Source organism: Schistocerca gregaria, chromosome 2 (genome assembly GCF_023897955.1).
Source record: "Schistocerca gregaria isolate iqSchGreg1 chromosome 2, iqSchGreg1.2, whole genome shotgun sequence".
NCBI lineage: Eukaryota > Metazoa > Arthropoda > Insecta > Orthoptera > Acrididae > Schistocerca > Schistocerca gregaria.
In genome coordinates, this window is record NC_064921.1 from 1054645492 (window position 1) to 1054658663 (window position 13172).

General features: G+C 42.6%; 1 protein-coding gene across 3 annotated transcripts in view; it reads right to left on the reverse strand.

Annotated features, from left to right (window-relative positions):
* Positions 1–3770: 3770 nt before the first annotated feature.
* The window catches only part of LOC126335591 (cytochrome P450 9e2-like), a 75230-nt gene continuing 65828 nt past the window's right edge, over positions 3771–13172 (reverse strand). For 2 of the 3 annotated variants that reach the window (XM_049999033.1, XM_049999032.1), the window contains 2 exons: positions 10283–10546; positions 3771–5021 (listed from right to left, as the gene is read on the reverse strand). In XM_049999033.1, the coding sequence (XP_049854990.1) occupies positions 4855–5021; positions 10283–10546 (431 nt within the window). In that variant the 3' untranslated portion in view covers positions 3771–4854. The remainder of the gene's footprint in view (positions 5022–10282; positions 10547–13172) is intronic. The other variant, XM_049999031.1, reaches the window with a different exon arrangement.

Consider the following 13172-nt stretch of genomic DNA (forward strand, 5'->3'; position numbering starts at 1 on the left):
ATTCCCTTGTAATTGATGCTTTTGACACGAATAAAAAAAATCTGAAGCGTTTAACTTATGCACCACTGAGCAGTACGGTTTTGACTGTGATTTGGATTACACCCTGGATTGTCAAATACGCGGCATACGCGTAAGACCACTTTGCTGCGCTCTGGACATATTTTGGTTATTCGTTATTGCGTAACTGCCTGCTCGTTCCGTCGGTATCTGGGCGCTAGTGGTCATAAACTTTCTACCTGTGCTGGGTAGGATGTAAAAATATGCGTAAAAGAGTGGAATACTTGACTCCAGAGTTTATCAGTCGCTTATGTAATAGAAATATTAGTGAGTGACAAAGTGCAAGAGATTGAATATGATGGTACGACTGTATACGCCCAGCTGCATACGAAGCAAATGGCTGGCTACGATTACTTGGGAGGATTCTACGAAACTGCAGATTGCCTACAAAAAAGATTACATACAAAAAACACTACATAGTGCTGAATACCCACAGCAGGTTCAAATAGTAAGAGGCATGAGGCGTGAAGAAAGGAAATCGGTGCGGAAGCGGAGAAATTAATGTCAGTCACAACAGTTTCGCGTCAGTAACGTTTCTGTGGTTTCCGTCCACTAGGAACCTTTTCTCAGTCTAATCTGTGTAACCGACTTCTGTCAGAGATCATCATATATTTTCGATCGGGAGAAAAATGGCGAAATGAGAAATATTTTACTTCTGTTCTGACTGTATAGCCGCTTGGACGCAAAATGACGGAAAACTCACCACATCTGGAATTGGAAGAATAAAATATTTGAGTGAATAATACACAGATGAGCCAATACCTAATGACCACATGCTTAATAAGTTGTTTGTCCGTCTTTGGGGTTAAATACATCAGTGACTCTACGTATCGGGGATCCGACAGTTTGTTGGTAGGTTTTTGGAGGTATGTGGCATCGGATGCCTAAGCACAGTTCATGTAATCAGCGTACGCGGTGATGGCGCTCAATAGTTACCCAGGTGGGTTCCATGGGATTTACATCAGGCGAATTTGTATGTCGAGATATCATCGCAAGTTGACTAGAGTGGTCCTCAAACCAATGTAGCACGGCCCTGGATCCGAAACATGGACAATTATACTGCTACATCTACCTAGTGTAGTATAAAGGTGATTCACCCGAAGAGCCGAAACGTTTCCATTTTCGACGGTCGAATTCCGATAGACTCGTGCCCACTGAAATCGTAATTGACGATGTCGTTGGGTGAACAAGTGAACACGTAAGGTTGGTCAGCTGCAGAGCTCCATGTTCAACAATGTACGACTAACGGTGTGTTCAAAACACTTATGGCTGCACCAGCATTCTGCACTTTCGACAGAGATGGCACCGATCACCGTCTATCCTACATTACAGACCACGCAAAACTCCGAACCCTACGTTCTGTGAAGAGTCGTGGACTTCATTTAGCACCTAGCGGTAGTTTCTCTGTCCTTCTACCTCTTTCCGTAGATGCTCACGACAGTAGCACGTGAAAATTCTACCAGCTATGCCAATTTCGAGATACTCGTTTATATGTTCTGCGTAATAGTAGTCTGTCCTTTGTCAAAGTCGTTTATGTCAGCGTATTTCCCCATTTGTAGCCCGTATGTTCGTTAGGGTGATCCCTCGTCCGTGACTGCACCTCTTACATGGTTCTGTTACCACGTCACGTGCCCGCAACATCACTGGGCTGCATCCAACGTCGCGGTGGTTGCAATGTTTTGGCTTATCAGCACATGCACTCTAGGAGAAAACAAGGACACACCAGGAATGAATTATTCGAAAAGGACGGAAATCGGTAGATGTGATGTACATGCACAGACAAACAAATGATTGCCATTTCAGAAAAACTAGAGTATTATAAGAGAAAGAGTTTCACAAATTGAGCCAGTCAGTAAGCGTTGGTCTACCTCTGGACCTTATGCAAGTAATTATTTGGCTCGGAATTGACTGATACAATTGTTGGATGTCCTCCCGAGCTATATCATGCCAAATACTGTCCCATTGTCCCGTTAGATCGTCAAAATCAAGTTATGTTTGGGGAGTCCTGCCCGTAATGATTCAAATGTTCTCCGTAGGGGAGAGACGGACTGACCTTGCCGGCCAAGGTAGGTTTTGGCAAGCTTGAAGGCAAGCAGTAGAGAGCCTTGGCGTGTGGGGGTAGGCGTAATCTTGCTGAAATGTAAGCTCAGGATGGTTTGTTATGAAGGGTAAGAAAGCGAGGCGTAGGATATCGTTGGCGTACCTCTGTGTTCTGAGGGTGCCGGTGATGAAAACCAAAGGGCTCCTGCCATGAAGCGAGAGGTCGCCGGGCGGTGTGGTGGTCGGCAGCCACGTGCTGAGGGCAGCTCTGCTCCAGTCAGTGAGGTTCAGAGCAGGAGACGTGTCTGTAGACGTGTCTGGACGTCCGGACACCGATGGGACGCCAACCTGACTGACGGCCGCCATGCAGCCCAACAGCCAGGAGTGGTAGTCTGGTAGTGCCGCCTGCTTTCGGACCCTACGGTTGTCCTCTGTGGGGACCTTACAGCACAGTTCTTCGCCGACGAGATTCTACGCCCAGCTTTTTTGCCCTTAATAGCGAGCCATCCTGGGCTCATATTTCAGCAGGGCAATGCCCGCCCGCCTACGATGTGACTTTCTGCTGCTTGCCTTCGTGCTTACCAGATCCTACCTCGGCCAGCTACGTCACCGGATTTCTCCCTAAGTGAGAACGTCTGGAGCCTAATCTTCAGGGCCTCTAATCATCTCTCAATTTTGACAATCTAACTCGCCAATTGGACAGAATTGGGCACGATATCCATGAATAGGACACCAATAACTCTGCAAATCAACGTCGATTAACTACATACGTAAGGGACAGAGGTGGACCAACCAGCTGTTGAATTGCTCAATTTGTGAAGTCCTTTCTCATGAATAAATCATCCTATTTTTCTGAATTTTTGATCGTTTATTTGTCTGCAAATATACACATCTACGGATTATGTGTATCATTCGGATAATACGTTCGTACTGCGTCGTTTTTCTTCCCTTAGGGTGTATGATTATATTACCACCTGAAACTTAGAAAATTTTGATTTTCCATTCAATTTCGAAGCACTCCAAAGGTAAGATAAAGATTTTAAGAGGCAGTTTAAGAGATCATAAAATTAATAGTTCGATAAGTTTTTAGACACACTCTTCATGATGCTGCAGTTTCTGAACGTTGTATAATTATAAATGATGGCTAAGCGGTAACAATGAAGGAATAATAAAATAAACAGAAAATACTACGACTGCAGCGATAATTGGACATTAAAAGAAAAAAAAACACGAATGAAATAAAATCGGCCCTGGTTGCCAACATAGTTTGATTACACAGGAAGTTAGAAACACGCCTGGCTGAGAAATGCTTCCGCAAATGCCAAGCGTGATCAGATATCCGATGACGATTCATTACAAGACAAAATGTAAGAAAATTAAATCTTTGAAAGTATCTGCATTTCTCTGAGTCATTGTCCTCGAACTTCAGACGTCAGTAGCGTTGTGACGAAATTAATCACGTTGTCATAGATAATACGAAGATTGCATCGATGCATAACGGCACATGTTATCCGATGTAGCTATAGTTTTTTCCCATTTCGACAAGAGCATTGAAATTGTTCATTTCATGTCGTTGAATTCATCTTTCGTAGAGAATGAAACCATAAAGCTCTCGCTGACACACTAAAGTAAGGGTCGACTGATGCCTTTAGGGAACATCAATAAACATATTCTTATCAGAGAAGAGATACATTTTTCAGGGAAAGTAATACATAATGAACATGAAATCATTAAAACAGTATTTACTACATGTACAAAAGCATTTAATTCGTTAAAGAGCCTTTACTCAGTAACGATATTTACTTTTGTCGTCCAGACAGAAATATTTGTAATTCGTGCAAAACAAATGTGACTCTACACTACTACAGTCATATATGTGCTCTTTATCTTCCAATGGAGTATCTTCCTCATGCAGTATACGTAATTATTTTCCGCAAGGGCTTCACGCAAGGGAGAATATTTTGTTGTGCTGAAGAATGTTACTGTTATGAATGAGCCGTTATTGCTTAACAGATATCATTTCAGTCCGCCCTCTTGCCCGTTCACGATAGCACAGTTTAAAGTTACTGTGTTCTTATTTAACTCCTTCGTAGAAACCCAAGGGGCCATCGGTCTTGTTGCCGCAACAGACGGACCGGTTACGAAAAGTGTTCTACTTCATCACTTCGTGATACACTGCGGTAAAATCTGGAATCCAACGCAATCCATGTTATCAGGAACCCTATGCCAATTCCTCTCCTCCCCTTTCCGGCTGAATGATACTGACAATAAATGATTCCGTCAACAGGTTCCGAACCAGCTTGCACAGAACCGAAAGCCGCCGCAGAACCGCGCGTTAGCAACCTATGCAATAGAAGCGGCCCGATTTGAATGAAGCGTACCCAACATGTTCGGTACAAATAAAAATAATAACAGATCGAAGGAAACCTATTACGCTAAAGTAACGTGTTTGTGAAGTTAATGCTCATGTACAATTTGGGTTACTGTCTCCTTGTGAAGCATCGTCTGTTAATTTTTATAATGTTGCGTTACATTATCACAATTTATTTCAGTTTTACAAGAGAGTGTACCGTAACCCACCACACAGTCGCCACTCGACGTACACGGTAATGCTCGTACGGTGCATTCCGTCGTACATAATGTATGCGGAACATGACATATGATGGGACTGTTAGTAAAATTTACATACAATTTAATGAAGTATCAAATTTCCTATCCTCTCACTCTTCTGTGTGAAGAAATGTAAGAGATTTTTCCTTAAGATCTTCGCCGAATGCCGATCCAGGCGCCACCCTTGATAGAGAGTGTGAGACTGTTTGGCTGGATCTGCAGAGGCACCGGCGTTTTGGCGACCACATGGAAGCTGAACTTGGACATCAGGTACAGCAACACCACCTTGGTCTCCATCAGCGCGAACCTCTGCGCTGCAAAAAATTAAAAGTGTCAAATACAGGAGACACACACACACACAAGCCCATCAGGAACATTTTCTCTACTGTTTTAGTATATAAATCTGTCATTTCGTTTTTCCAAAGCAGTGTTGGTGTCAGCACAAGCATCTGGTGCTCATCACATGTTTCACGTGACGGCCAGTTTCAACAGTAAAGTTCAGTTTTAACAAACAAACAAAAAACTATTCCGTTAGAACTGAGTGTCACGTGAACCATTTAATGAGCAACATTTACAACATTTATTAAGTTTAACTATTATCTGCACATTCAAAAGATGAAACTGGTAATATCTTGCTATACACCAAAGAAAACTCGTATCACGACTCTTAGGAGAGACGCCCACCAGTACCAACCCCTAGTGGAGGCCCTCAGTCTGTTCTTTCCACTTTCTATTTGACTTTGATTTTATATTCTCTGACATTTATCTTGCTGTTTCTGTGTGCTGAATCTGCGCTTACGACGGCTGTTTCCAGTTTCATTTCTTCACAGTTAAAGTTTGGTATTTCGATTTAGAGTCGTTACACTTCTTCCTGATTACACTTCTGTATGTCTTACACTGATGTAAACTTTTCTGTTACTGAACATCTTTATATTTACTCTTTTAGTCAGTCAGTTGATCTGTTAATCTATTTACCACACGTATATGTGGAGAATCGTTACTAACAGAATAGAAAGGAGCAGACAGAAACTTTATTTGTGTGCAAGAAGTTATTGAGAGCTGAGTGCTACTACTTCGTCAGCTGAACTTTATGAAAGAATCGTGACGGAAAGAACTGACCCAAAAATAAGAGAACTTGAATATCACAGTGGATTTAGGGATGGAGAATCATGTGTGAATGAACTGTTTATTCTTAATCAACCAGAAAAAAAATCTTTAGATACGTAAAATACCTACATTTGGTATTAGTCATCTAAAAAGTATATGATTGTGTACCAGCATTCGAACTGTAGGCGGCTGTGTAGCTAAACGGTATACATCGAATGCCATATAAAGTTTATAGAAAAATAATACTAGTAAAATTAAGACACTCACAGGATTTTCATATCACTTCCCTGCAAAAAGGATCTAAGAGAAAGTAGGAGCATTTCTGCAAAATTATTCGAAAACTATGATAGCGAAACTTTAAAACACTGTCTAGGAAGTGTAGGCAAACGGATGTACAATATCAGTGAAGATATAAGCCTACATAATTTGCTGTTTGATGATGACCTGGTAGTTCCAGCAGAAGATCGAGAAGATACTGAATGTCTTGAGAGAAAACCTCCTGAAGAATATATAAAGTGGGATCTGAAACTATACATCTCACACACAAAACAGAAATGAAATATTTGGTATTTAGGAGCCTCAGCATAGAACAAATAAAAGCCCAAGGAGTTCTGATAGATGAGAACTCTAACTGCAGAGGGAACAGACAAAAAAAGTGCTCTGTAACACGGTGATAGGAATTGCTACAGCAGCAGAAGTTAACCTTGTGAAACCCTAACACAGGCGAAAAGACAATTGTTCGTACGTTTTAACTACTCCCGGTAAAAAATTGAAATCAAGAATGAGCCACGTAGAAAACAGTTATTTGGAGACAAAGATGCGGGCAGATTGTACTACATAAAGTTAGGATGGCTGACATCAAAAGAAGAATGAGAAGTGGAAAAAACCCTTCGTTATGTTGTAGGGGAAAAACGTTTTAGTACTGTCACATAAAGACGCTACTGGAGGAAGGACTGTAACAGATAACTTTGGAATTGTGAAGAGGGTAAAAGCAATGTAGACCAAGTAATTGATGGGTGAAATGAATAAGAAGTTGAAAAATAGGTGGATTTGTATCTTAGGGTATGACAAATGGCCAACCCTGCTACATAGGTAGAAACAAAACATAACTTAGCCATCAGTCGTGTGCAATACAAAGTAATAGCTGTCCCTGGTCGATGAGGGCGTGCAATGAAACAGACCTTCGTGCCACATTAACACTGTAGGGGTTGCCCGAAGAAACTGCTGACTGAGAAGAGTATATTTTGCTTTACTGCGAGATATTTGGTTGAATACAAAAACAAGAACATAAATACAATAAGATGGGGAAATTTATATTGTAGACAGCATTTTCTTGTGTTGCACATAGAACTAGGTGTTACCAGCACATGGTGTATTCGAAAACGCAATACCTAAGTGTGATCAAAGAAATCCCTATTAAACTGAGGGTTAACACGTTCTTCCACCGACCGATTCAATTGTACGCTGTGATGAGATATGCAACGTTGGCCTGGAAAGGCTGTTCAACCTGAAGGTGGAGTACATAGTCGTAAAATGTAAAGAAAAATTTTGTTTGTAAACCTCTCCCCCGCTATCTGCAACCTCTCTATCCGTCATTTTGACTGTTCGCCAAGGTATTTCTACAGTTTACATGTGGTGTCCGCGATCACATAACTCGTCAACTACATGATAAGAGAAAGTAGTAGCTTTTTAGTCGAACAGGGAACGCGTGTAGGATAGCAGTGGGCTCTGTTGCGCGTGAAACGAAGTGGAAGATACTCAGGTTACATGGAAATAAGGCCTAAGCATTACGAATGTATTCTGGAAATGTATCTCTATTGGACGGGTATGGCTTCTCGAACACCGAGTCCACAAAAAGAGCATCGAAACTCTCTATTCAGAGGGATCAGAGACTGTTAAACTATTATTTTTGCAGCAAATGGAAATGGAAGATCCATATGTAAACCTTTTCTCAGTTCTGTTACAGCTTGTGGCATAATTCTGATGGTGACATTAGTTTCTATATCGAAAGATAAATAACAGCCATACAATTGATAGTTGTTTAATAAATTATATGGTTTTCTAACCTGTAGTTAGTATACGATAAAGTTGTTTTTGGTGTGCCACTGCGCACACTTTTGACTGCAGCTAATAAATGAATTCCTTTCTTGTATCTTTTAATATCAAACTCTGTGTGTAGATATACTCACAGATGTCAACTTAAAAATCGAGGTTTTGATTACAGCTTAGGAATGAATTCCTTTCTTGTATCTTTTAATTTAAAACGCTATGTGTAGATTTACTCACAGAGATGTCACCTTAAAAATCGAGCTATCACTTTTGGTTCCCTTTTTACCGAGATCATGACGGAAGTCTCTATTCCTTAATGATAGTAAGAAGCAATAAGTTTTGAGGGAAATCTTTCGTTAGTCAAAACTCTCCAAGCCTGTGATATGAAAGTGAAAGCGTGTTTCACTTCTTCTAAACCACCTTTTGAGGTAAACGAGTGTAGTGGGGCTACAGGGCCGTCACCCCACATTCCACTGTTAGCAAATTTATTCAAGATGGCGGCGCTGACAACGTCCAAGATGGCGGCATGTAGACTTGGCAACAGTGCATGAAGTCATCCAAGATAACCGATTTTGGCGGGAAAATAGTTCAATTGGTGTACGTCCACTAACCTAACCCTCAAGAAAAAATGGCGGGAAGTTTGAAATTTGGCGGTAAAATAGGTCAATTGGGCTTCGTCCACTAATCTAACCCTCCTGAAGAAATTGGCGCCTAATTCAAATTCCAACAAAATAATGCATGTACAGATGAATTTGTCCAGTTATTTGTTGACTCACTCCCAGTTTGTCCAGATTGAAGTTTTTTGCTCAAAAACCGCTCAGACTGCGGTGTGCTGCTCGGGGAAGTAAGGGAGGACTACACTCTATTTATTTCAAGCCCTTTTATTTAGTCGTGGAGTATATTTGTCACAAAACACCCGCACTGATTTGACTGTCGCCATCTGACACAGGCCAAAAACACGTAAACAGCTTACAGTTAAACATGGAATCTGAGCCTCTGGCTGTTTCTAGCGACTTCTTACAGCGTTGAGAGGTATAGACTACATTAAAGGCAGACAGAAAATTTTCTGACTTTCGATGCCGCAAACTCTCCGCATAAAGGCAGGCGTTTTACCGTTAGACCACCGAGTCTGACTACGTACAACCTGTGGGTACTGCAGAAGACGGCCTAAGGCAAATGGGGAATGTGGTAACGATAGCTACGATGCCACAACGTAGGTGCGCTCTGCTAGGTTGGCACTACGACACCGACGACAGAGCCCTCTAACCGGCGCTGTGCAGCTCTCCGAGCGCCGCTCCAGATTCGATGCATTTGATTCCGAGGAGACGACCTAGCAACTTAGCTTTTACTTCCTAGGAGGCAGGTCGTTACAGACCTTGTTAGTTCAAAGATAGTTTGTCTCACTACCAGTAGCTCTTAGCGTTGATACCTGTACGGCTTCGGACCTACGTGCTCATCTCAGCCAAATTTAAGTAATATTATAATTTGTACATGTTCATACACCAGTAAAGGAATTTTAACTTACACGCAGTACCGCAGTACTTCACCGTTTCCCACTTCTACTCGCTTCCTACATTCGGCCAACCCTTCAGTTTACAGGAGCAGAGCCATGCGCCGCCTACCAGGCGGGATACAAAAAGTGGCGACGAGGATGGGACTAAGAACTTTCTTCCTGTCCTCTCCTCTAATCGTTTTTTTTCTCGGTACTGCTTTCTTTTCGTGCTAGGCCAGTGTGACTTCACCCACCTTTCGCTATAAAACTTTCATTTGTGTAAAATACGGCTTCGCCTCAGGAACAGACTTCGCTGTCCGATCTTGTACGTTTTCTGGCTCAGCAAATGCGCAGCTGCTTGCTGCTGTAAATGGACTGGTCACGCTACAGACTGCAGCTACTACGGCGCCTCCAACGCCACCGCCTGTGCCGACGTCGCCGCCATTTCGTGCCTTCAATGCTGACGTTGAACGCTGGCCAGAATACATCGCCCAGCTCGAGGCACACTTCGCAGCGTAGAACGTACCACGTACAGAGCGGCTTGCCTTTTTAATTGACAACGCGGGTGTTGTGTCATACCGTGTGCTCGTCAAACTGTTTCGCACCACCCGCCGAGGAACTAAAACTTACACTTCCGTGACAGTGTAAATGAGGTAGGTACACGCTACAAATTCTTTCGTCTCCGGTGTGGCTTTATTCAGCCCAATAAATCTGGGTTAGAGGACCTTCAGGGACCAACGTCTGACTGTGACTGAAAAAAAAGAAAAAAAAACACTTTTTCACATAGACCAAATGCTAAAACAGACAGCGGAAAAACAAGAAAATGCTATTAACAATGGTCTCTGTGTCCGGAACAAACGACTCACCTACCCCTTAAACGAAGAGAGTGGTGAGGTAGTAATTTTCAAAATACACGTATTTGCTTACCAATACACACACGAGGTCCTGATCCGAAGGGCAGGAATGTGAAGGGCTTGATGCGGTGCTTGTTCTCTGGACTGAAGCGTTCCGGGTCGAAAGTTTCTGGGTCTGGATGGTACTTGGCGTCATGGTGGATGCAGTACACGGGAATCCCGACGATCTCTCCTGGTCTCACCTGAACACCTCGGCAGGTCTCTGTGTCCGGCAGCTGGTAGGGACGCACGCACACTCGGTCTAGCGCCGAACCGGGACTGTACATCCGTAGCGTTTCTGCGAACAGGAAAATAGCGCTGCGTTTGTCAAATCAAATGGGCAGTTTGCGCTTTTTGCCAGCATGCATATTAACTGTATGTTCATATTGTATATCAAAGTCCCACGACGCGTTTTTCTTTCTCTGTGCTATGGGTAATCTAAGGAACTGCTATAGATACTTTGATAGTGTTTACACTACTAGATAGGCTGATTCACGAGGAAGATCTGCACATACGAGTTATTTCTAATAGGAATGATAAGTGTGCAATATATACATTGTTATCTGTTCCACATTTAACTGGTCTCCGGAGTGACGTATAGTGACACTGATGGAAGATGTGAGCTGGTGAGCTCTTGAGGAGACAGCATCTGGCGGGAGAATCTGTAAACAGCCGCCCCAACTCCAGACAGCCACCAAGCTGGACCAGAACGTTTACACACTACAAATTAAATTACTACGGCGCTTTCTTCTGTCTGCTTGTAAAGGCTAATCTCAGCAACTACTCACAAGGTTTTCATGAGGAAGTTTTATGTATGTCTGTACACATTATAAATTGAAGTACTCGTCGCGTTTCTCTGTCTCTATGTGGAAGATAATATTAGTGCTACTGTAGGGGAATGATGCGATATTAAATGACAAATAGATTAATGCACTAGGAAAGTTTGTGCATATCACTAAGTACTATAAACAACTGGTCTGGCCACGGATACTTACAGTTAGTGACAACCATATGATGCCGGGGCAGGCTGATAGTTAACGATATAATTCGACAATAGTCCACCATAATATGAGTTTCAACTCTTCTGTCCATGTTTCAGACTGTTATAACGTTGCAATATACACAAAAGTCTTAAGTGAATATTATTATTTGTATATTATAATTATTAACTTACAGTAATTTAATGTATCTGGAATTCAATATGAAGACAGGGCCTTGGTTAACGTTTTTACCAATAATCTCGAGAAGTGGTTGACCAATTTACTTCAGAGTTTTACACAATACTATAATAAACGTTTGGACAGATGTAGTTTAGATATTTTATATATGTATATAAAGAGGCCACATTACTAGCAAAAATATGGATGAGTTCGTGTTCGATTTACTTACACATGGTACATAGTATACACTTAAAAAGTGTCCTGTTATATAAATACAAACCTATTTAACGTTGTTACAAAAAATTTCGAAAACTTCGCGACCAATTTACTTTTAGTTTTTAAACAATACTCAGTAAACGTTTGGACTGACATAGACTACATATTTTGATATGTATGGTATATAAATATACACTACTGGCCATTAAAATTGCTACACCAATAAGAAATGCAGATGATAAACAGGCATTCATTGGACGAATATACTACACTAGAGTTGACATTTGATTACATTTTCGCGCAATTCGGGTGCACAGATCCTGAGAAAACAATGCACAGAGCAACCATCTCTGGCCGTAATAACGGCCTTGATAAGCCTGGGCACTGATTCAAACAGAGCTTGGATGGCGTGTACAGGTACAGCTGCCCATGCAGCTTCAACACGATACCACGGTTCATCAACAGTAGTGACTGGCGTATTGTGACGAGCCAGTTGCTCGGCCACCATTGACCAGACGCTTTCAGTTGGTGAGAGATTTGGAGAATGTGCTGGCCAGGGCAGCAGTCGAACATTTCCTGTATCCAGAAAGGCCTGTACAGGACATGCAACATGCGGTCGTGCATTATCCTGCTGAAATGTAGGGTTACGCGGGGATCTAATGAAGGGTAGAGCCACGGGTTGTAACAAATCTGAAATGTAACGTCCACTGTTCAAAGTGCCGTCAATCCGAACAAGAAGAGGTGACCGTGACCAATGGCACCCCATACCATCACGCCGGGTTTTACGCCAGTTTGGCGATGACGAATACACACTTCCAATGTGCGTTCGCCACGTTGTCGCCAAACACTGATGCGACCATCATGATGCTGTAAACAGAACCTGGATTCATCCGAAAAAATGACGTTTTGCCATTCGTGCTCCAAGATTCGATGTTGAGTACACCATCGCAAGCGCTCCTGTCTGTGATACAGCGTCAAGGATAACCGCAGCCATAGTCTCCGAGCTGATAGTCCACGCTGCTGCAAACGTCATCGAACTGTTCGAGCAGATGGTTGTTGTCTTGGAAACGTCCCCATCTGTTGACTCAGGGATCGAGACGTGGCTGTACCATCCGTTACAGCCATGCGGAGAAGATGCCTGTTATCTCTAGTGCTAGTGATACGAGGCCGTTGGGATCCAGCACGGCGTTCCGTATTACCCTGCTGAATCCACCGATTCTCCTAACAGTCATTGTATCTCGACCAACGCGAGCAGCAACGTCGTGATATGATAAATCGCAATCGCGATAGGCTATAATCCGACCTTTATCAAAGTCAGAAAAGTGATAGTACGCACTTCTCCTCCTTACACGACGCTTCACAACAACGTTTCACCAGACAACGCCGGTCAACTGCTGTTTGTGTATGAGAAATCGGTTGCAAACTTTCCTCATGTCAGCTACTCGTAGGTTTGATCATCACGAGAGTGTTACGGAATTGCTTCAGGTCCTCGGGTGGGAGTCTCTGGAGGAAAAGAGGCGTTCTTTTCGTGAATCGCTACTGAGGAAA